This window comes from Leuresthes tenuis, unplaced genomic scaffold, assembly GCF_036924035.1.
Source record: "Leuresthes tenuis unplaced genomic scaffold, fLeuTen1.0.hap1 SCAF_10, whole genome shotgun sequence".
NCBI classification, from domain to species: domain Eukaryota; kingdom Metazoa; phylum Chordata; class Actinopteri; order Atheriniformes; family Atherinopsidae; genus Leuresthes; species Leuresthes tenuis.
The window spans coordinates 5103587-5125603 of NW_027325364.1; the positions used below are offsets into that span (position 1 = coordinate 5103587).

The window sequence follows — 22017 nt, forward strand, 5'->3', positions numbered from 1 at the left end:
GCGTTTGCCTCAGAAACTTAATCTGGTACTGCTATCACTACAACGAGATAAGTCTCAATCCATATTGTTCTTATGTGTGATTCCTTTAAAGCTGAACGAACACCTCCTCTCCTAACGTCTCCAACTCTGACACTCTAACATGCCAAAGATACATTTACTTTACACTTCGTTACCAGTTCCTCTTGTACTCTGTCCTTTAAATAGATTCACTTCTTCATGCTCACACCCATGGTGTCTTATCCTAGTGGAGACTGAATGTTGTTTCCCTCACCTCAAGTTGCTTTTGATAAAAGCGTTAGCTAAACGACCAAATGTAAGTTTAGAAATACTTAGAGAATCATGCTGGGTGTCAGGAAAACATCTCATGTTTATCTGTATATATGAGATCATTTTAATTCTATGTCTACTGTATTTCATGAAATAACATGAGACAGGGCTGAATATTAACACTTCATGGCCTGTTTCTATACAAGGGCCACACAAACATTAGAAATAAATATAAATAGAACACTGGCCTTTGTGTTTTCTGAGTGGATTTCCATAGCATGTTAGTGCCACTTAAACGCTGCTCTCAAACCTGGCGAAGCCTTTTCTGCTGATTATAGTTTTAACACAGTTTTGCAGCTGCATGTTATTTGTTCAGTGTGGCCACAGACACAAGTGCAACCAGTCCTCGCTTTGCTGTGGTTCCCTCTGCCAGGTGATGAACCAGCTGTTCTGATCGGGATTATCCAGATGAAATTTGTTAGATAATCTCTGAGACTTTTCAAAAGGGACAAGATGGAGCTGACCTCCGAAAGTGTTAGAAAACACAGAAAAAGCACGGGTATTATGTATTATTTATATATTAATTATCATGCGTGAGGCTTTTTTTGTGCAGCTATTTGCTCTATAGCACGGTATTTCCTGTATGATATGTGGGGCATGTTTTATAGCCACATGAATTAAAAAACTTATTAGAGTTGGGGTTATTTTAAATGGTAGAAAAAAATTATTTTAAATTGTTTGAGTAACTATGCTACAAAATTTTAGCTTAATTAAAGAGTCAACAGAACGAGCAACTCCATGCATGTTTTTCCTTCCTATAAATGTATTCCTCTTGATGCTTTTTTAAAAATGTTTTAAATCTAACTCACAAGATGTTTTTTTCTTTACATATCAAGGCCCAACACTCAAAAAACTACTGAGCAAATAGGATGATTTGGCTATAACGTATTTAAAACTCACAGAAACTGCAGCTGAGTATGTTTCAAGAGCAAGAAAAATTCATTTGCCATCATTGTCAGGAATGGCTAGATTTTTTTTTTACTGTTTTTGCTGTACATGAATCAAGATTTCACTGCACTGATACAGGAAACATGTAGAATAAGTCCCTGAAAAGGAAACTTTACCATGGCATCAAAGACTTGCCTGAAAGAGGGACATACAGCAAGTCGGTAGTGGTCACGCTCGTGCCATCTTGGATCCAGACAGGGTTCCATTTCCAGGCAGGTGAAGTTGATGTGAAGTGAAGCAGTGAGCCGCTCCTGCTGAACACATGTCGAGGATGGATGGCGCAGGTCAAGTGAAGCTACCCTTCCATTTGACTAAGAGAAGCTGTATTCCAAAACAAATGCCATTCAAATCAGATATATAGATATACTCCAAATTAGTATCTTATCTTCCCTTTTTCACCTATTTGATTCAAATTTTAGCTACCAAAAGAAAGGCTCAGTAGTCAGTGACACACTTAATGACAGTTAACCACATCTTTGGCTGCCTTTTAGCCTTAATTCAGGATTTATTCAACAATCCTCGCGTCCTTTTGTACCACGTTTAAATTTCTGGGAAATTACTAGAAGTTTAAAACCAAGTGGTAAAATACACAGCTGAGAAAAAGACACCACAAAAAACAGGGGGTGGGGTGGTAATCATGTTACAGTGACTGGCTTATCATTATGTCAGTATGAGCTGGGTCAAAGCACTGTTACTGGCCGAGGTGTGTTGTGTAACTTTTATGAAACTGCATTTGAACCAGATGTTGAAAGCCTCTTTCCTGCAGACACATTCACGGTCCACAGTCAAACCATCTGATTCAGGGTCCTGAATCCAGCATGCAGTGCAAAAACCCTCTTTATGCACAAGATAGAGTAAACTGTTGGAAAATATATCAAATTTCCACTGCACATGAGACAGTTTGATGGGACTGTGTTGCACCTTCATGCACATACTCTGCACCAGTTTTCATCATTTGAACATGCTTTGGGGAAAGAAAATCAAGTCTGGCTTCTATGATTTTGACAAAGGACTCAAGTGTTGGACATCTTTATGCTTAAGATTTCAGTTTAATTGGCGTGTACTTCACGATGTGGCAAAGAGGAAGAACACGAGAACACAGTGTCAAACAACAAAAACTTGGTCTTTAATTGTTTCCATCAACTTTTCTCAGTCAACATCGGCAGGCATAATTTGCTTTTAGCAAGAACAACATGGTGTGAGTTCCAGAGTGAAGCAGGAAGCAGAAAAATAAATAATACTGTGTACAAAAATACAACCTCACTGTACAAATGCTGCACCGTACAAAGCAAAGAGACGGGAGACTTGTCGGATTTAGTCTCCGCTGGCATATGCCGCTTTTTAAGGCTGAAACAGTCTAGCCTAAAATCCAATTAAACTTAAAACATGCAGAAGTGGAGTTCTTTACAAGACTGCTGTTAGAGTACATCTTAACTCAGCATCTAAAATGTGAACTTTTATCTTTGGTGAAAGAAAATGTAATGAATGCAGGAATGCATTAAATCTTGACCAATACCACCCAGACTTACCAATAAATATGCATAACAATGGGAAGTAATGCAAAGACTTTCCAGGAGTTATTTCTTTAGATGCCATGTGTGTCTAAGAAATAACGAGTGACTGTAAAATGCTTTACTTAAAGAATGAGATTGACTTTTGGTATTGATTCTTTAAATCACGCATTCACTATACATGTCAGTAGTCAATTTGTATTTATACATTAACCAGTTAACGTATGTCTGTGTGCACGGCAGACTGTAAACACGCAACACCAGACATTAGAACAAATCGATAGGCTCAGGAGGCCAATCTGCTTCTTGTGATTATATGATGTCTATGGTTGCAGTACCTACATGCAATCTGACTGCACACCACTCTTTTCACTGTTTTTCATTTAAAAGTGCCTGAGTACCTGTTTAGAAAAAGAAAAAACAGGATCCTGTAAAGATACAGCCATCTCACAGATAAAGGATGATATGGTTGAATGTGAGCAGCGCTGAAGAGCTGTTCAAAAATGCTCCAAAAGTGTCAAAACAGCTGGTCACTCATGCAACAGCAAGTGTGCAAAGAATTGGTAAAAGTGTCTGGAAATCTCTCGTGCGACATAAAACAAAGAGTGTCATGCAGTTTTTATGAACAATCAATAATCATTCCTAATTTTTCCACGAACAGAGCATCAACAAAGCCAATGAAAATGCAACAGTGACCACTTACAGGAAAAGAAAGCAAGTGAGTTTCTGTTTTTGAAGCCATTCATGAGCAGAAGAAATGCAGAGCAAAGAAACGTCACCTCTTACTAAACACTACTAAATGTCAGCTGCAAACTCCAGATATGTCATCTCCAACAACTGCAGCATCTTTCACTGTCCATCATGCATCAGGGGTATGCAGATACAGGAAAAAAAAACAATGGAACAATGATAAAAAAAAATAGAAAACACAAATAGCAGCAAAATATGAATAAATAAATAAATAAATATATTATATCACAGAACACATTCGTCAGTGGGTTTGTTCCACATGGCACAGAGCACAACAGCAAAAATGAAAACACTTTAAGAAAAAAGAAGTAGAATAGAAGATGAATTCCCGAAATAGCTTCAGTATTTTTGGAGCTAAACTACACTAAACACTGTAGATCAAAGCATCAGTTCTAAACATGACTCGTGTTGGGTTCAACGGGAGCTTCTCAGTGACATCTCCATGCTGCACGCGACACACTCTGGACCTACAGTTTGCTACTGAGCGCAGGGCTATCAAACAGACATCAAAGACCCGTTCTTGAATGGGCCGGGCCATGACCAAATGGCCACCGCTGCTCTGCAGGGGATTGAGAAGACGTGAAGGTCTCGAGTCATGATCGTTCAGTCTTTGCTCTCAGTGCGAGTTCGTCTGATGACTGAAGAGAAGCAGCTCCGACCTTGTTGTGGTCCCATGAGCATAGGCGCCTGGTTCTTGTGGACGATCTCAATCTGGTGTTTGAGAGAAAGACAAGTTCAATACTGTTTGTTGCTGGGTACCCCATCTGGTTTTACACACTAATAATAGGCGAAATAGGTTGAAGCCTACCACTGGAAAAGTATTGCACTGATAAAAACGTTTCAGATAATCGGGTATCTCACCCTTACTGTTGCACTGAGCAGCATCTTACTCCATAGACAACTAAGCCAGATGACACCTCCTTTGGTTTCAGAAAGGTCAAATTGTTGGACTGCATTCAAGCAAACAGAACAGCTACAGATAGCTAAATCTACTGAAAGTGGGTTAACTGTCCAACACATGATTAAAACCTGGATAAATCATGAATGATCTGGACTGGAGATCACTTAAATCTACAGCAGAAGTGAGGGTGACGCTTAATCGTGAAAGTAAGAACATTTCCAGGCTCGCAATGTAAAGGGGACTTAAGGTATTCGTACTAAACGGCTGTGCAGCCTATAGAAAACAACTTATCGGTGAGGTTAATCAAAAGAAAAGGCTTCAATTTGAGAGAGAGCAGAAAGACTGGACTCTGGAGCAATAGGAAATGGTCATGTGGTCTGTTCCAGAGTGATGGGTGCATCGGGTAAAGAAGAATGTCAGATGAAGTGCTGCACCCATGTCTAATACCTACTGTAAAATTCTGTGGTCGCTTCAGCAGGTCAGTCGTAGGTTCAGCAACATTATCTGGCCAAAAATGAGGTCAGCTGACAAGATTTTTTTCCATCAATAGATGTTTTTAGCCGCTGATGACACAGGCTTATTCGAAGATGATAATAAGAGGAAAGAAGTGTGAAAGAGTGGTTCAGGGAGCCTGGGACCTTTGTGCTCTAATCAAAGATAAATGTAGTGTAACTATATATATATATATATATATATATATATATATATATATATATATATATAATGTATAAATTAGTTTCATACTCAAGATTAATGACAATTAAAACAATTGAATTGCTTGACAGCCCTTGAATATATGCATGTTTTATTCACTTCTGCTTTACAGTTAAGTGAAGACAAGGGTGCACGAGCACTGGGTGACAAAGGGTCACCAGTAAAACCAAATGATGGCGACAGAATGCATGGTACAGGATGGAAATGGAGACCTTTGAACAACTCCTATTCCACTGATGTGTTCATGGAAGGCTCCTGTAAGAGCCGTGTGCGCTCATAAATCATGTAACTTCATCATTTACCTCATTGAACTTTGGCTGAACCTGTTTTCATTGCCATTTGTAATTTTATAAAAGATTAAAGTGGGTAAGGTATGGCTTTATTAATTTTGGGTTTGAATAAATTTGCAGTTTTTTGGGACTTCTCTCGTTTGTCCCGTCTGCCTTGATTTGATTATTTCCCTGACATCATCAGGGATGGATCCACTTAAAGAGGTGCAGAGAGTTGGTGATGGCACTTCCTGCACCTAAACTACAGCATTTGGTCGTTTCAGCAGGGCCTTTCAGACATTAATTAAGATGAAACTACACGGTTCAATTGTTTTTGTACTAATTTCTCACATTTCTCACAGTCTGAGCCCGATTCTGTTTGTTTGGATTCAGCTTTACAGAAATGTTTCCTTTTCAGGCACAGAATCAGCAAGGGAAAAAAACCACAGTGGGAAACCCCAGCACTTGCATGGAGGCATGTCAGGTGAGTGGTTTGTCCTTTAATGCTTTTCAGGACTCATTTGTGTGTCAACTTTTCTAAGAAAGTAGTTCTTTATGTATCAAATGCGTTTGGATCTGAATGTGTCCTCAATCTGTTCCGAGTGTGTTTACACCTGAACGTTAACCAGCCCACGTGAGATTCAGCCCGGTAACATGTTAATATCATGCATGAACAGGTGTTAACACAACTTTTGCTAAAGTATTTATCGCAGGAAATGGGGTAAATGCAGTTTTCTAGGCTTCTTGAAGTGTTTTTACTAAGTGCCTTAAATCAAATTTACCTTCTGTGTAAACTTTTATAAAATGAAGTTTCTCAACACAGTTCATTACCCAGTGCTGTCTAGTAATGCATCAACAGAACAAAAACCTTCCATATGGGTTCTGTGTCCGTATGAGTTTTTGTCAAATTGGGTCTGTTGGCTTACAAATGTATGAAAGTTTGAAAGTCTTTAATATAACAAAGTTTGAGAATCCCCGGGGTTCACGACTCTGATAACAAATGAGAACATTACAGAGGATTACAGTAAAGTTTGTGTTTTATAATATAACAATATCCTGTTCATTGGCAATGATGCCATTTCTTTTGGGAGCTGAAACTGTAGATCGAACTAGAGATAAACCATAGTGGGTTGTCAGATTAAGCACATCATTAAACTAAGAGTCTCAAAGCAGTAATGGCGAGAGGAAATGCTACCATCTGCATTCAAAGGACCACGTTGCCTTCAAAGAAAAGCTGCCATTTATTGTACTTGCACTCTGACTCTGTGGCAATTACCAGTTTTTTGTGGGCTTTCTGCCATCATTAAGCAAGTTTGAACGTAATGTTTCTGATCTACCCTACAACACACAGAAACAACCTTTCCGGGCAACACACTGATCACAAAAGGGAGAGAAGATCTAAAGGAATACCTGAAATAAATTTAGAAGATAATTGATATGTGTTTTGAAGATGCAACATCAAACATTCATTTACCTCAAGAGTCCTTTTTATAGACCGATACAGTTATTAGACGGAATTGAAAAACAATTAGAACTAATGAATTATGCATGCAACGTACTCTTCAGCTACCCGAAAAACAGAATATTACCAGAATAACATCTGGAAATATGGTAACAATTTAAGTTTGTGACATTAATTTAAGACCCACTTATAAAAGACAGTGATACGTGTTGTATGCAGCGTCAAAATGCAAATGGACTGATGGTGTAAATAAGTTATGCATGCAGAGGAACCAAGATGCATTTGCATAGTTGTTGTTGTTAATAATTAGTAGAATAACATCCACATTTGAACTGAGATTTTTTTTTAGTATTGAACAGGTTGAATGATTCAAAGTCAGATCTGAATTACAGTATGAATAATTTGCTGTGGAAATTATTGCAGCACAATTATGTATCGTCAGACCCCAACTTTGTTTTGTAAAGTTGCATCAGGAGACACAAGAGCACTTGCATTCTACTTGTTTTGTCACGCACTGTTTTTATTTTGCTTTTTTTATTTTGCCAGAGCAATAGATATGTAAATCTTACCAGCACTTTATCTGCAGTGCTGTTCTTACTAAAGCAACCATAATCAACACAAACTGGTGAGTTTAAGATTTAAAAAATGGACAAATTTGACATTTTTTAGACAATGGTAGGAAAATTAGATAAAATTAGAGTCTGCCTCGTCATGGATTTTAATGGCATAATAATTTGATAATAATAATCAGCCGAGGTGCCCTTGAGCAAAGCCCCCATGCTTCCCGGGCGCTGTGAATGGCTGCCCACCGCTCCAGTGTATATGCCATCTGTCTCCATGAGTGTGTGACCCTGTGCACGTGCATGTGTGTGTTCAACAGTTGCCAACCTGGATGGGTTAACAGCGGAGGAATAATTGTGTGTATTTCCTGTATTTACATGACAATAAATCTGATCTTAATCTTCATAAATTAATATTCAGTTTCCATGTTTTCAGTCTAATCTTATCTATCTATGCATGGAATTTAAACTGTTTCTGTAAAAGAAGCAAAGCTCTGACTCTATAACTGTAGCTGCAGAGAGATGAAGCTTTGGAGTATGAGCTTGGATGCATTTGAGTCCATTTCATTCAATACATCCAGTAGAGATTTGATCCTCAACCACTTTTTTATGGCGTGTGTTTGGGAGTTTGGATTTTATACAGTTGTAGTATTTATTTGATGTTTGGTTATGGTCTGTGTTTATCTCTAGTGGCATGTAAACATGCTTAAAGTGTAGGATTATAATGACATCCAGGAGCATATCTGCAGACTGCAACCAAGTAAATAACCCCTGCCTTTCAAAGTGTGCTGGAATGGGTACTTAATAGGGTACTAGAGCCATTCATCGATATAAATGACTCATTCAAAGGTAACAAAAATACCTCCTTTAAATATCAGAGGCGTTGTCCACAAAGCAAAGTGCAGTTGGCTAACTTATCTGTAACAGGGGAAGAGGTGTTGTAAAGGTTTTTAATGATCTCCATGCTGTAGCAGTGTCTGTTAAGGATTTACTCTAGCATAGATGTACATGTACTGTACAAGTATTACCACAAAGGATCTGGAGTGATCGCTGTAGGCTTTTGCAAAACAACAGACTCTTTCAAAGAAAGATATTCTACACACCACATATCTATTAAAACTTTAAACCCTTGAAAAAGGCAGTTTTACTGATGATTGAACGGGAGATGTGATCACCTTGTTGCTTGGGACAGCACACAATTACTCTTACATGAGGTTAAAGGTGTTTCTGGTTGACTTGCTACAGTAACTGTTGTTGTTACTGTACACTTCAAGTACAATTTCCATCATGATTGGCCCCATTTTTACTTGCGCACAGCTATGTAAAGCAATTCAAAACCTATACAAGTTGATTTTATATTATACACATCAGGGCCGCTGTTTTTTTTCCAGAAACACTGACGGGTTCACGGAGAGATTCTCCTCCCACTCGAGCAGGTTTCCCACATCTATCACAGAACCACATCATTTCAGTTAATAAAAACTTCTTATTACTTAAGAGTGGTGTGTGATGTCGCTACAATCTAACCAAAGTGCCAGAGTAAAGAGCAAATTTTATCTACTCATCGAGAACAGTTTGGCGAAAGTCTGCATCCTTCGGAGGCTATTTAGATAACTCGCGTTCCATATAACGGAGTGAATGGGGCTAAGACAATGCAGCCTCTGTGGATCCTCTATGGATTGCGAGTCATCTAAATAGATTCGCCAAACTGTTCTTGACGAGTAGATAAACGTATTTCATGCCAGAAATAAGGTCTAGGTTTAATAATACCGGAGTTCCCCTTTAAGAAGATCTATACGAAGCAATATAACTCCCCCGACTCAGGTGGGTTTCTCCAAACTTAAAGGGCTGTGAACCCTTTAAAATTTTCCCCCACACTTCTGGTAAACTTTGACCCCACCAAGAGGTCTGGCCCATCTGGCATTTTCCAGAGTTAAAAGATTGCCAGTGTGAGCTTGATATACAGTATGGGCTATAGTTATAGTATGCAGTATGTCACAGCTAAATAATTTGGCTGACTGACTCCAGTGTGTCTGAACTACCTGTGAAGAGACAGCGAATGCATTGAATGACTTACAGTGCAGGGAGTCTGCATCCAGGGCTCACCATCTATCTGCATTGGAAGGGCTTTACTCGTCCTGCAAGTGATACACAAGAGATCATGTTGCAGCATAACTCAAATGAACAGTAAAGAGACGCAGTCACGTGTTTAACAGGAAGAATTGAGTGTGAAACTCTGACCTGATGGTCACATAGGAGCACTGTGCCAGGCGTCGTCCAGCACTCTTCAGCCCAGTGTAGATCTGACCCATCTCCATGGCTCCTTCCAGCCCCACTACCTCCAAAAGCTCGTCAGATAGGTCTAAGACAAAAAAGAAAAGAAAACACACACCTTTAACTATAGAGATCAATCAAGCAAACACTGCCACCAAATAAATCCTATGTTTAAGAAACAGCCCAAAAGCAGGAAGTGATTCAATGTCTTACAAGGCATCTTTACTCCATTAAATAAGCTAAAATGGTCCAATAGATGACTGAAACCAAACCTGAAGAAATCTCAGATATGTAAACCTGATGATGTTGTTTTGAAATAAAGAAGGAAAAAGTGAAAAAAAAGAGAAGACAAATGAGGGTTGAGGGAAAAGTAAAAGTGAGGAAGGAGAGAGGAATGTGAGAAGCAGGTGAGGAAGAATAAAAGACATGATGTTATGTTCCTCACTTCAGACTTCTGAAACATTTAATATTCAGTTTAAAAAAAGAAGAAGACGCAACAAGCTACAAACAAAACAGCAATTAATTAGATTGCACCGGCAATGCAAAGCAATCTTGTGATAGTATAATTATTAATTTCTCTTCTGTTTTTCAGTTATGAGCATTGATTTTGCCCCTGCTGGAAGCCCAGTGTCATGCAGGGCCCATCTGTTTCAGCGGCTCACTCTGCCTCCGACTCTCCATCGACTCGTCCCTCCACAAATTAAGAAGCTGCTGCCTCACTGCTGGGAGTATTCAGACACTAATTGAAACTAAGACCCATTTTTAGGCACTTGGTGCGTGAGAGCGTGTTAGCTTGCTGTCACTGATGCCGCTCCAAGACTGTCGTGTTTTTGGGAGTCGGGTTGGTTTCCTGAAGGAGTGTCGAAGGTGATGCTGCTGTTGTGGTGAGATGTTGTTGCTGCCGAGCTGCAGTGTCCAGCTGTCACCATGGTGATGGACATGCGTCTGACCCTATCTAAGTGTGGGATCAGGAGTGCAGAGCTTTCCAGGGTCGGAGTGGAGGAGTGTGTGTACACTAAGTCCACAGCAGATTGACCTCCCGACACCGGGCTTTAAAGCTCATTCTCCCATTGTGACTTCTCATCTTGGTGTAAACGGCTCACACACAACCATGCTGACATGTATGATGAACAGCATCACATATTGATAGGGATTCCTTGTTGCCCTGGGCTACAGAGATCCAGTATACCCTAGAGTGCTTACTATGGGAAAGGCTGTAGCCTCTCTGGCAATTTAACAAGGTCAGCAACCAGTAGATGTTGAAAAAAAAAAACAAAAAAAACATTTAGCCTGTTTTGGGTGGAACTTCAATGCCTTTGGGAATTTTTACACCGGTTTTAACTGATAACTGCTGTATCAGCTCTGTTCTAGGACTATTACAACATTACTGTTTACATTTTTCAAAGGTTATATCCATTTGCTTTTTTTTGCTGAAGGTAAAAATTTAATTTAAAGAAATTTAAAGGTGCTTTCAGAGTCCACAGTAGCCAAAGTGAGAGTGTTTTCAACCATTAACAATGCCCAATATTACCTTCTCAGTTTACAGTGGTTGTCTGAAAAGTTTTTAAAAAAAAGAAGCAGTATTAGTAACATATCAGAAATAATGATGGTGCCTGTTGCAGTAATGTTGGCAGTGGGCTGAAGTAGGACTGCTGCAGTAGTTACATTATCACGCAGCTATGCATGGTAATTTGTGTCTACTTGTCATGTTGCTGGCTGTACTGTAGGCTTCTCTGGGGCTCAGTTTGATCACCTCCCAAGCACTCACTTTCTGACTCGTCTGAGTAAATATTAATATCCAATGAATTATACAGCTCGGGCCATTGCTGAGACAGACATCTTCTGCGAGTCTGTCCCAGACAGCAAAGAATGTTTGACCAAATGTGGGCCGTTACTAAACCGCACGTGCCAAATTGGCCCAGATTGGACCCAAATGTGTCCCTTACCTGGGAAAGAAGAGTGTATCAGAGCCAGAACTTCCAAAAAGCTTCCAAGGATATTTGTAAACTGGCTTGAGGTAGATTTGATCTGTTAAGGAGCATGGAAACAATTTGCAAATAGTGTCTGAAATGGTCGACATTTAAAAACAAACTGACCAATGACTTCCCAGTTCTGAATGAATATCCCAAATATTCCCAGAGATAAAAGCAGAGGAGCTCTCTCCGATTTCTTCTGGCTGTGGTTCTTTTGTCTGGATGCTTTTTTTTTCCAGTTATGAAAAAAACTACATCTTCTACTGACTTTCAATAATGAGCAACAGAGCCTATATGGCCTATATGACAAAACAGCCTAGTTGATTTGTTTCAAGACAGTTTTCTATGACTTTTCAAAGGATGGCTTCAGATTTGTTTGCTAATGATTTGTTTGTCTGACATGTGACTCAAGGAAACTGACCTAACTAAAAATGGCCGACTGTGCTGAGGACTGCTCTGGAGATTATTGTGCAAAGAATAATGCTGCACAAGCTGCTAAACATAATGGACAACGCTGCACAACCTCCACACAACATAGTGATCCAAGAACGGAGTCAGCTGCAGAAACCTCTGACTGGAAAAGGTAATTCCTGTCCATTGCAACAATCTCATTCGCTATTACGACAATTTGCAGTGATTTTTATTTCTTTTTTGTAGTTAACACACAGTAAATGGACTGTACTTGTTTCGCACTTTTCTAGTTCAGCTGAACACTCAAAGCGCTTCTAACACTATATGCATAGTTCACACACACTCATACAGCACGTCTTAGTCTATACCCAACTACGTGCTTCCTGGTCATTCACACACATTCATCCAGATGGATGCATCAGAAGGCAACGTGGGGCTCAGTGTCTTACCCAAGGACGCTTTGACATGTGGCCCAGGGTAGCCAGAGTCGAACCACTGACCTTCCGATTGGTGGGCGACTGCTCTTCCTAATTTCCCTTTGGTATTAATAAAGCATTATTCACTTAAATTTCACTCCACTTTTCTCATGTTACAACCACAATATCCTTGGTTTAATTGTCAGGACAATACAACATCCTGATCCCTCACTGAAAAAAAAAAAGAATATATTTGTCCGCGGGGTGGAAGTGTTTTCGCTTTGTATAAGCAGGTGGCAAGTCTCACACGTCCTCACTTCTCTGCCGTATCCCCACCCAACTCAACCACCCAGCATCCCTTGCCCTCCTTCCATTCAAATGAACTGAAAACTAGTAGGTGTCGCTTTCTCGGTTGAGGGTTGAGTATATTTTAGTTCTGTATCCCTGGCTCTGAGTAAAGAAGACAGCCTCATCCTTACACCTAAAAACATCCATCAATAATTTATACTGCACAAAAACAAACAAAAGAAATATCCATTAGCAGTTGTTTTCAATTCGTTTTCTACATCCCAAAAATAAAGCATACTTTTTTTGAGTCACAGAATAATTTCTCATATCAGGATCAAATGAAATACCTCAAACAACAACCAAAAGTGGACTCGGCTAAATATAGCAACTAGAAAAACATCTTGTTTATTTGTCAAAGATAAACTGGGATGAAAACAGTCACCCAACTGTTTATGCAAGAAGTTATTAACGCGTAAAGTAAGCAGCCCCGTGACTAAATATAACCCGAATCACCCCTTACCTAACATACAATCAACATTATGTGCCTCATTTAGGTGATGGAATCATTATTTTGAACCCAAAGAGACAGAAGGTGATGATGCACAGTGAGAGACATAAAAAAAATGAATGGGACAGAAAAACAGCTCTGTGGCTTTATTCCTTACACCATCTTCCAGTCAGAGTGTGCGATTAGAAACGGCGTCCTTGTCACTGTCGAACAACTACCTATCGAGGCTGGCGGCTGCACTGACACATGTGGAGCGACGGGTTGAGAGCAGAAGGGTAAAGACAGACAGTGACGGAGCGAAGCAGGACCAGCAGCCGATCAGCTGAAAGTTAAACTAAAGAGGAGTGGCGGGAGGAGGAGGGAGGGTGCGTGGAGGCCGGTCCTCCAACGAAAGCTTCACGGGGCTTGTCACGGGGGATCAGTCATAGGCATCAACCCCTCCACCCACGCATGAACCCCCCCACGCCCTCCCTCCCTTGCAAAACCTCAGTCCCATTCTAAATAATTCACTCTGCAGCCATTCCCTTCCACCTGAGGGGCTTGTCTCCTGGCGTCACCAGCGGGACGATTTAACAGCTCCCGAAAGGTCATGTTTTTTTTTTTATCCTCCAGCCTCCCACCAGCTAGAAATCCTCACAGATGCAACCACACACACATTCACAGAAAAATAATCCCTGCGAACAGTTTGATCCGTGCGTAGAGCTCGGCAGTGCCTCATGGGCTAAGGCGCTCCTGTGTTTACCTATAAATACGCTGTTCTCTTGATCTGACAAGTTAGGCTGCTCTCCTTGAGGGAACCTTCCACAAGGGCATCCATTCGCACATATCCAGCAAAAGTGGAGACCCAACACACACATCAATACACAGGCACAGACAGACTCGAATGCACACTCCCCACTCTACACACACTAAGAGCCTTCCCAGGTTCAGACTGTGTACTACCAAAAACACCAAAACTATTGATTTTCATTCAAGGATTAATGGAGAGTTCATTGCTGCAAAGTTTGAACTGATCAACTCCTCTCCCTCACAGTCACCTCTGTGCCTCAATGCACCTTCATCTGACAGCTACATAATCACATTAAGGAATTATAAGCATGGAACATGCAACAGTGTTGTTTGGTTCAATTATTTTAAAACGGAGGTGGGTTTCCTCTTTGTTCTACTTTCTCACTGTTCCTGTAATGATTTAGTGTCAGAACTGAGTAAAAAAAATTAATAAAGCTTCAAAGAGATCTGTTCCTCTACTTGTCTCATAAGGGATCACTGACAACCATGTCTGGAGATCCTCATTGACTCATGTTTGAAGCCCGACACTGATTGGAACATCCACTTCATCTCCACATACAAGCACACCAGGAAACCTACACAACATACATCATACATCACCTGAACAGGCCGCAGTTCTACAATTTAGAAATAAAAACACAAAAATGGATGAACAAGCAATAATAAACCTGATATTAAAAACCTGAAATAAAAACAGCCTTGTTTAACTCGAAAGTCTGCATCTTAAACTGTATTTATCCAACCAGTACATAAATAAGATCATCAACTGATCTCTGCTAATGAAAACATTAACCAGGAAGCTGTAAAATATCAGATGTATGGAGCAACCCAACACTTTCAGTAATTGTTCCACTTTAAACTGTCCCAACACTTCCCAAATACTATGGAGGAAATTTGCAAAGCCAAACCCATCCCCACTGCCCCGCGTTGGCATTAGACTGTAACTGACTGCCTCAACACTGCGGGATGGGGTTTGCATTCATATCTTCGGATCTTTCAGAAACGCCAAAGAAAGGGTAAAGCCACAGTCTGCCTTTACAATGGAGCCCAATGTGAGTGGAACAGGTGGAAACAACATCCCTGAAAGTGTCAAAGGCAAATTGTTTGTATAACTTTACCAAACACCAAATGGAACTGGGAGGTCTGCTTTACAAGCCAGTAGTGTCCAAAATTAACCTATTTCAGTGGATTGCAGCTCTGCAGTTGTTTGCCATAGATTTTAAAAAGAGAAACACAGAAAGCAGATGGGCAGGATATTGGTTCAGGTTATGATTAGGGAATTTTGTCCCAGTCGTTGACATCTGGCGAGTCATACTACATCTGCTTTCCCTGAATTCTTGTTTAATCACTGACAAAATAACTCAATCATCCATCCATTTTCTTTACTCACTTCATCCAATCCAGGGTTGCAAGCCGGCTGGAGCTTATCGCAGCTGCCATTGGGCGACATTCACTGTACACCCTGAACAGATCACCAATCGATCACAGGACCATACCTCAACCATAATACCCTATATCATAGTTCAGAGTTTTGATACAAACTTGTAGAAAATGCAAGGAGACCGTACATGTTAATGCTCCTACTTAATATTTCCCTGTGGGCTGCATTTCTGCTCTCCTCATTGAATTGTCAGCAGAATGAGAGTAATATTGGTTTCACTAGGCTCAATATGTAATAATGATACTTTACAACCTGCCACACTTAACAGAAATGACGCCTACTATGCAAGGCAAAGCATCAGTAATACTTTATTTTGATTATACTTGATTTAAGGTTCTTTCATTTTCGCAGTACAAATCATAGTGGCATTTCTGGCAGTCCATGATGATTGATTCATTGATATAAACAGCAAGGTCCAAGCTGAGAATGTCGCCATTTACTGCCACAATTTCCATCAGTCTTTCCAGGCCACTGGTCATGTTACTTTCCTTGTCATCTCCATTTAGAAACTTGACTCCAAACAAACTTGGCTGCTTTCTGAACCCAGGTAGTATCTGCACCACTGAGATGACGTCCACAGACGCACATCTATGTATACTCTACTATGTAGTGAGTCTGCCATCTTTTAGTACCGTTTGGCTGCATGTCCGCCATATTGGAAATGAGATCCATCAATTTTGAAAAAAGGATTTTCAAGAATTTTATCATAAACACGAGCAGCTGACCATGAATTGGTAGTAAAGGAACCAAATTCACTGACATCCAATCACCTCTATGTCAAACTTTTTAACAGCCACAAATACTTTTTTGCTGCCTCCAAAAATCCCAAAAGCAGTTGTGGTCGAGAGTAACTGTGAGGACAAATCAGATGTAAATTAGTTGAATCTCAGCCTTCGAGTTTGTCACATTGGGTGCACGAGTGTGATTAATGAAGCTGAAAATAGAATATCAGAAATAAATGATATTTGCATACTTTCCATACTTGCAGAAATGGAGTGGAGGGAGGGACAAACTGGATGCCTACCTCATAACTGGAGTTTACTCACTAATACATTGAGAAGAAATCAGATGGTACAGCATTCTACATACATGAGTAATTTATAAGTAAACTGTGGTAACGAGCCAACATTCATTCGAAAGCTGTGCCAACAGATTATCCTGATAGGAGAGCATTAATGTCCAACCGCAGTAACAGCGAACTCCCTTTCAGATAGATTACCTGAAGTTTGACAACATGTGAATGCAAGACCTGACCAGCAGCTGAGTAATTTCACACCATGATACTGCATATTAGAATTAAACTAATTAGCTGCTGCTCTCTGGATATCTGTCCTGTTTACAAGTGGTTCGGGCCATTTCATCGTGTACCACGGAGCAGCTGACTCGTTCAGTTTTGTTCATTCATATATTCTCCTTGATGGGCTTCCTTTAGACATAAATGGATTCAGGGGTATGCCCAACACCCCACTCAGTCCGCTCCTATTAACTGAGTCTGTCCACTGGCACCTACGCAGACCATTAATACCCGGTGACAAATCCACACAGTGACATGACTGTACCTCTTCTTAGCAAACAAAAGCTGCTGGATGTGATTCACCTTGTCATCAATTAAATATTAATGTGCTGTGGAAAAGTTTGGCTGAAAGTTGGGTCTTTGATCTGATTGGAGCAAGGACACTGACTTAGTATGTCCAATGTGTGCCTGAGTGAAAATAGACTGTAAAACATATTTAAACTGCTTTATTATTATCCAATAGCACAAACCAACCATGAAGCATGTGTTTTGAAAATGCTGCAGAAGACCTACCGGCTATTTCACAATATGGCGTGATCTCATACGCACCTTTAAAACTATTTCCACTTGGAAATATGTCATCAAATTAAATAATCAGCAGCACAACTTGAAGACAATAATGGAAAATGAACTCTAACCCATATCAGAGTGAGTGGAAAAGCTCAAACTCATCGAAACTGTAAATGAGACCACTGATTTTTTAAAACAATTAAAAAAAAATCTCTGCTGCCAGTCCATCAAATTTGATGCAAAAGAAATGGTGCACAACAAGAAGCCTTCACCCCAGTCCCAGTGAGACTAAACGACTCATTCAGGGTTTATTTATGGCTCTTACCATTCTGTATTTCTTTGCCTTTTTTGCTTTTGTTGGCATATTGCTGCTACTATGAAATAGCTTTTAAGAAATATGCCAACTTTTACTTTAAAAAAATATATATTTTGTCTTATCCCATGTTTGTGAAGTTTTTTTCTTTACTTTAATTCATGTGTCTGATCAATATGTTGGTGATCGCTTTGAAAATGATCCCATTTTCAGTAGATATTAGTTCACAGAAGCAGCACTTTAGGCTTACATGATAAAAAAGATTGATCCTTGTGGTATATTAAGCATTTGTGAAATGGTGGACTAGCTAACTGAACAGCGCTGCCACTTCTGGCATGAGCCTGCTAAGTGTGGCCAAAACACTGCTTATCTCAATGCATTTCATGATAACACATTTGAAAGCTCAGCTTGGATGCGAGTCCTAATGTGCAGAAAAAACAGCATTTACGCTAACTGTTCTGAAACAATCGAATGTATTAATTGTAGCAACAAAGCTACCTTGAACTGCAAACATGAGTTCTTTGGGGTCGACGACTGGTGTCCTTTTGTCTTGACTCTTTTTACCCCCCTTGCGGTGACCCCTTCTCTTCTTGCTCTCACCCCAAAGGTTGGAGCCGCCATGCATGCTGGGAATGTTGAGAATTGCAATGCCTTCCAAGGAGATGCTGCTGAGGTCCAGAGTAACACCATCACACTTTTAGAAAGGAGAAAGAAACAGAGGGAAAGGCATAATTAGGTTGCATTCTAGATCTTTCATATTAGGTTGAGTGTATTGGGAAGTCATTACTGTTACACTGAAAACAACCTTGTCTGTCTCCATCATCTAAAATTATACTGTTTTTTTCTCATTATGATGGGTCCAGATTGTTGTACCCCCAGAATGTCTTCCACATATGGCTTAAATATTTGTCTGAGCATAAACATGAATCTGTCCAACTAATCTAAATCTTTTTGATGTGTTTCTGCAGACGTTTGTCTCTTGTTCCATCCGAGCTTGTGTCAAAACTCTGGTTCTGAAACTGAGCCTTTTTTGTTTGTTTAAGCATTCTCTTCATATCACTTTGATCTGATGAAACCAATAAGCAGGTGAAATGCTGGGAAAAAGTCTTGAGCCAGCCCTCATTTTCTTTTTCTTCCAAGGAGATATATTGTCTTGTAATCTTTTAAAGTGGTGTTGAGCAATAGTTCTCTCCAAGCTTTCTGAAGGTTTTCCAAGAACATTTGCTGCTTTTTCACTCATATTCAGTCCAGTTCTTGTACTGGACCATTTTAAGAGGATTGTGTTTTTCTCCTGTTTGTTTGGTAAGCCACTTAACACTGACCTATGAATTGATCAAGTGTATGAAGGACACTGAACCAGTGTTGTAATCAGCTACACACACTATGCAACTGCATTTTTAGGCACTTTGTTATAAGCCACTTGTTACAAAGACACACAATTTGTTAACATTTCTTTAATGAAATCTCAAAGAAATACCAGAGATTTGTTAACAGTTTGATAGTCATGAAAAATATTTTGCATCTACAGGATGATTTCCAAAGAGCTATTAGCTGAAAACGTGTCAGCAGTGTGAGCAGCGTGTCCTAAAAAACTCAATTCTATCCATCTACAGCAGATGAACAGGATCTGAAAGTGATGTCCTTAAGAAAGAGGAAAAAATCCAGCAAAGACCTGACAGGACCTGAGAGATGCATCTGGACCTTCAGCTGATCCATCTACTGTTGGCCCAAGCCTCATCAGAAATGGTCTCCATGGAAGGGTGGCTGTCAAGAAGCCATTCTTAAGGAAGGGAAACGGGGAGAAAAGGCTGAGCTATGCCAAATGACACAAGAAGTGGACTGAAAATCAGTGGCAACAGGTCTTATGGAGGGATGAATCCTCCCCAGAGCCCGGACCTCAACATTATTGAAGCAGTGTGGGATCATCTGACAGAGAACGGAACAAAAGGCAGCCCACATCCAAAGAAGAGCTTTGGGATGTCCTTCAAGAGGCCTGGAGAACTATTCCTGAAGACTCCTTAAAGAAATGACAGAAAGCTTGTCTCAGAGGGTTCAGGCTGCTTAGAATTGTACAAACTGTCACAGTTTAGGTTGTTTCTGTCACAGTTTCTGTTACAGTTCATGTTTTCACATTTTTTTTCAGTTTCTTTGTTAGGTTTTCAGGTTCTTGTCATGTTTCTCCCCGTTAGGTTCACTCATGTCACCCGTTTCATTGTCATCAGCTGCACTTCATTCACTAATCACTCCCTCCACAGCATTTAGTCTCCTGGTTTCCTTTCACTCATCGCAGAATCCTCACCAACCCTTCATGTCGTTTTCACGAAAGAAGTCTGGTTTCCTGCCTCATAGTATTTATTCATAGTCAGTCTTGTTCCTTTGTTTGTTCATAGTTTTTCATAGTCTGGTTTACCATTTAATTCACAGTTTAAGCATTTTTTGAATCCGGCTCTTCCGCGCCCTCTGTTTTGCTCCCTGTTTTTGTGTTTTTGAAATAAACCCTTTTTGAACTGAAAGAACTGCATCTGGGTCCAACCTCCTCCATTGTTCCTGACACAAACTCTTTAGCCTTTTATACAGTATTTATATTAATTTCTTTGTACATATTTCTATAAATTGTTGCACCTATTTTGTGGTTAAAATTGTTTTAAAAAATGCACACAATGGGGTGTGCATATAAAGAGTATAACCCCTAGCTCCTCGTAATTATCCTGTGTTAAGATTGTCATTCTGCACAAGTGTATTTCTTTAAAGATATTTTTTATAACACTTTGGATCCACCCTCATCTACATGATTTTGCCTCTACAGTATTGTAGTTACTTGCAGAGTGCTAATTGATGAAGACCTCTACATCGTGCAGATAGCTCTGTGAAGGTGGAAGATGAATTGTATAGACACCAGTTTCATTATCACTCAATATCACACATAGCAGGGTCACGTAGGGCTAATTACCTGAGTGTTCAACTGAAAAAGGGGTGAGGAGTTGCACAGATAGCCTTCACACATCATCACATTGTCTGAATCTGAAACTAGCATAAATGTGTGCTATTAATGGGACAAGGGATGACCGCAATATTTCTAAGCTGCATGATCAATCTCATGTTGGTAAGTATAATATTCAAAATAATACAGAGATTAAATGACAGTTTCATTTCTAAGAGTCCATAAAAGAATGAGGTACAAAAACAGATGCTTTCAAAACGTCTTCCTCTGCCTTTGTGCCTTTCCGTGTATAGCTCTCCACAGACAGAATGGTTTGATTTACCTCAACCTCCAGAAAGTCGTGGAGCTTCTTACAAGTGGCCGAAAAGGTCTCCGAGGTGCCGAACTCAAAGTACCACAGCTTATTCTTTGTTCTGAAAAAACAAAACAACAGAAACTGCAAAGGGACCAAGAAAAAAGGAAACAAGGGAGTGTTTTCTTCACATCAAAATCTGAAGTCCCCTTTAAGGTGAGCTTATATGTATAAAAAAAGAAAAAGAAAACACAGGATCACTTCATAAAGGTGCATTTGTTTGAATCTTGTAATATACACAGCAAACCACAGCCATAAATCTAAAGATAATGTGTTTAATTAATCACACACAGATGCATAATGATAAAGGGGGCACATGTGGAGGCCATTGGTTAAGCGTAACCAACATTAAAGCTCAGGGAGGAGCATAAAAGGCTAATCCACCAGCCCCCGCAATTAACTGAAGACTGGGGTGCTGCTCCCTGGGCTTCCTACAGCACAAACTCCTATTGCTAATGCTGATGATCAATGACCTTGCAGGGGCGAGTCACCATCTGTCTGCATACTGCCATGCTACATTAGACCTTCTCATGTCAACACCAGTGAAATGTCAGTATAATCTTTACTGTGCTTTCCTCCTAGTACAGTGATTTTTATTAGTGAACACAATTTGTTACTGTGCAGTTCAGACCATGTACTCTAGAAGACAGGCATGCAAAGTTGAGGAGAAAATAATACATTCAACATATCATTTTGAATTAAGTTATAGCATGACTCAACTTATTAGACTGAAAACTGATGAGAAAGATGAGATGAATGTTTTATTGCCAGTCACTGAAACAAGTTTAGGCCATTAGGGGAAGCTGAATAGATCTCAACTACTCTAGGTTGGCAGCAAGCATCTGTAAAGAGATACAAGTATGTACAGAAATGCAGATAAATGGACATGCTTGTCGGTAAAATGATGGAATCTTGCTGTGAAAATAAACCTATGGGTTCGCTTGCAGGATGATGATGAAACAGGTTAGTTTAAATCTAAGGATAATGTGATATTGTAATAATTGCAATAGAATGAATCAGGCTCATCGTCTTTAGGTAGATCGATACATGTCCCTTTTTGGTTAT

At 39.9% G+C, this 22017-nt stretch overlaps 2 protein-coding genes across 3 annotated transcripts in view; one reads left to right on the forward strand and one right to left on the reverse strand.

Moving 5' to 3' along the window:
• The window catches only part of tmem106ba (transmembrane protein 106Ba), a 470787-nt gene that overhangs the window by 150293 nt on the left and 298477 nt on the right, over positions 1-22017 (forward strand). The window lies entirely within an intron of this gene.
• dgkb (diacylglycerol kinase, beta) overlaps positions 2377-22017 on the reverse strand; it is a 76764-nt gene continuing 57123 nt past the window's right edge. For both annotated transcript variants that reach the window (XM_072393659.1, XM_072393658.1), the window contains 5 exons: positions 20923-21013; positions 18158-18353; positions 9684-9804; positions 9520-9580; positions 2377-4247 (listed from right to left, as the gene is read on the reverse strand). In XM_072393659.1, the coding sequence (XP_072249760.1) occupies positions 4140-4247; positions 9520-9580; positions 9684-9804; positions 18158-18353; positions 20923-21013 (577 nt within the window). In that variant the 3' untranslated portion in view covers positions 2377-4139. The remainder of the gene's footprint in view (positions 4248-9519; positions 9581-9683; positions 9805-18157; positions 18354-20922; positions 21014-22017) is intronic.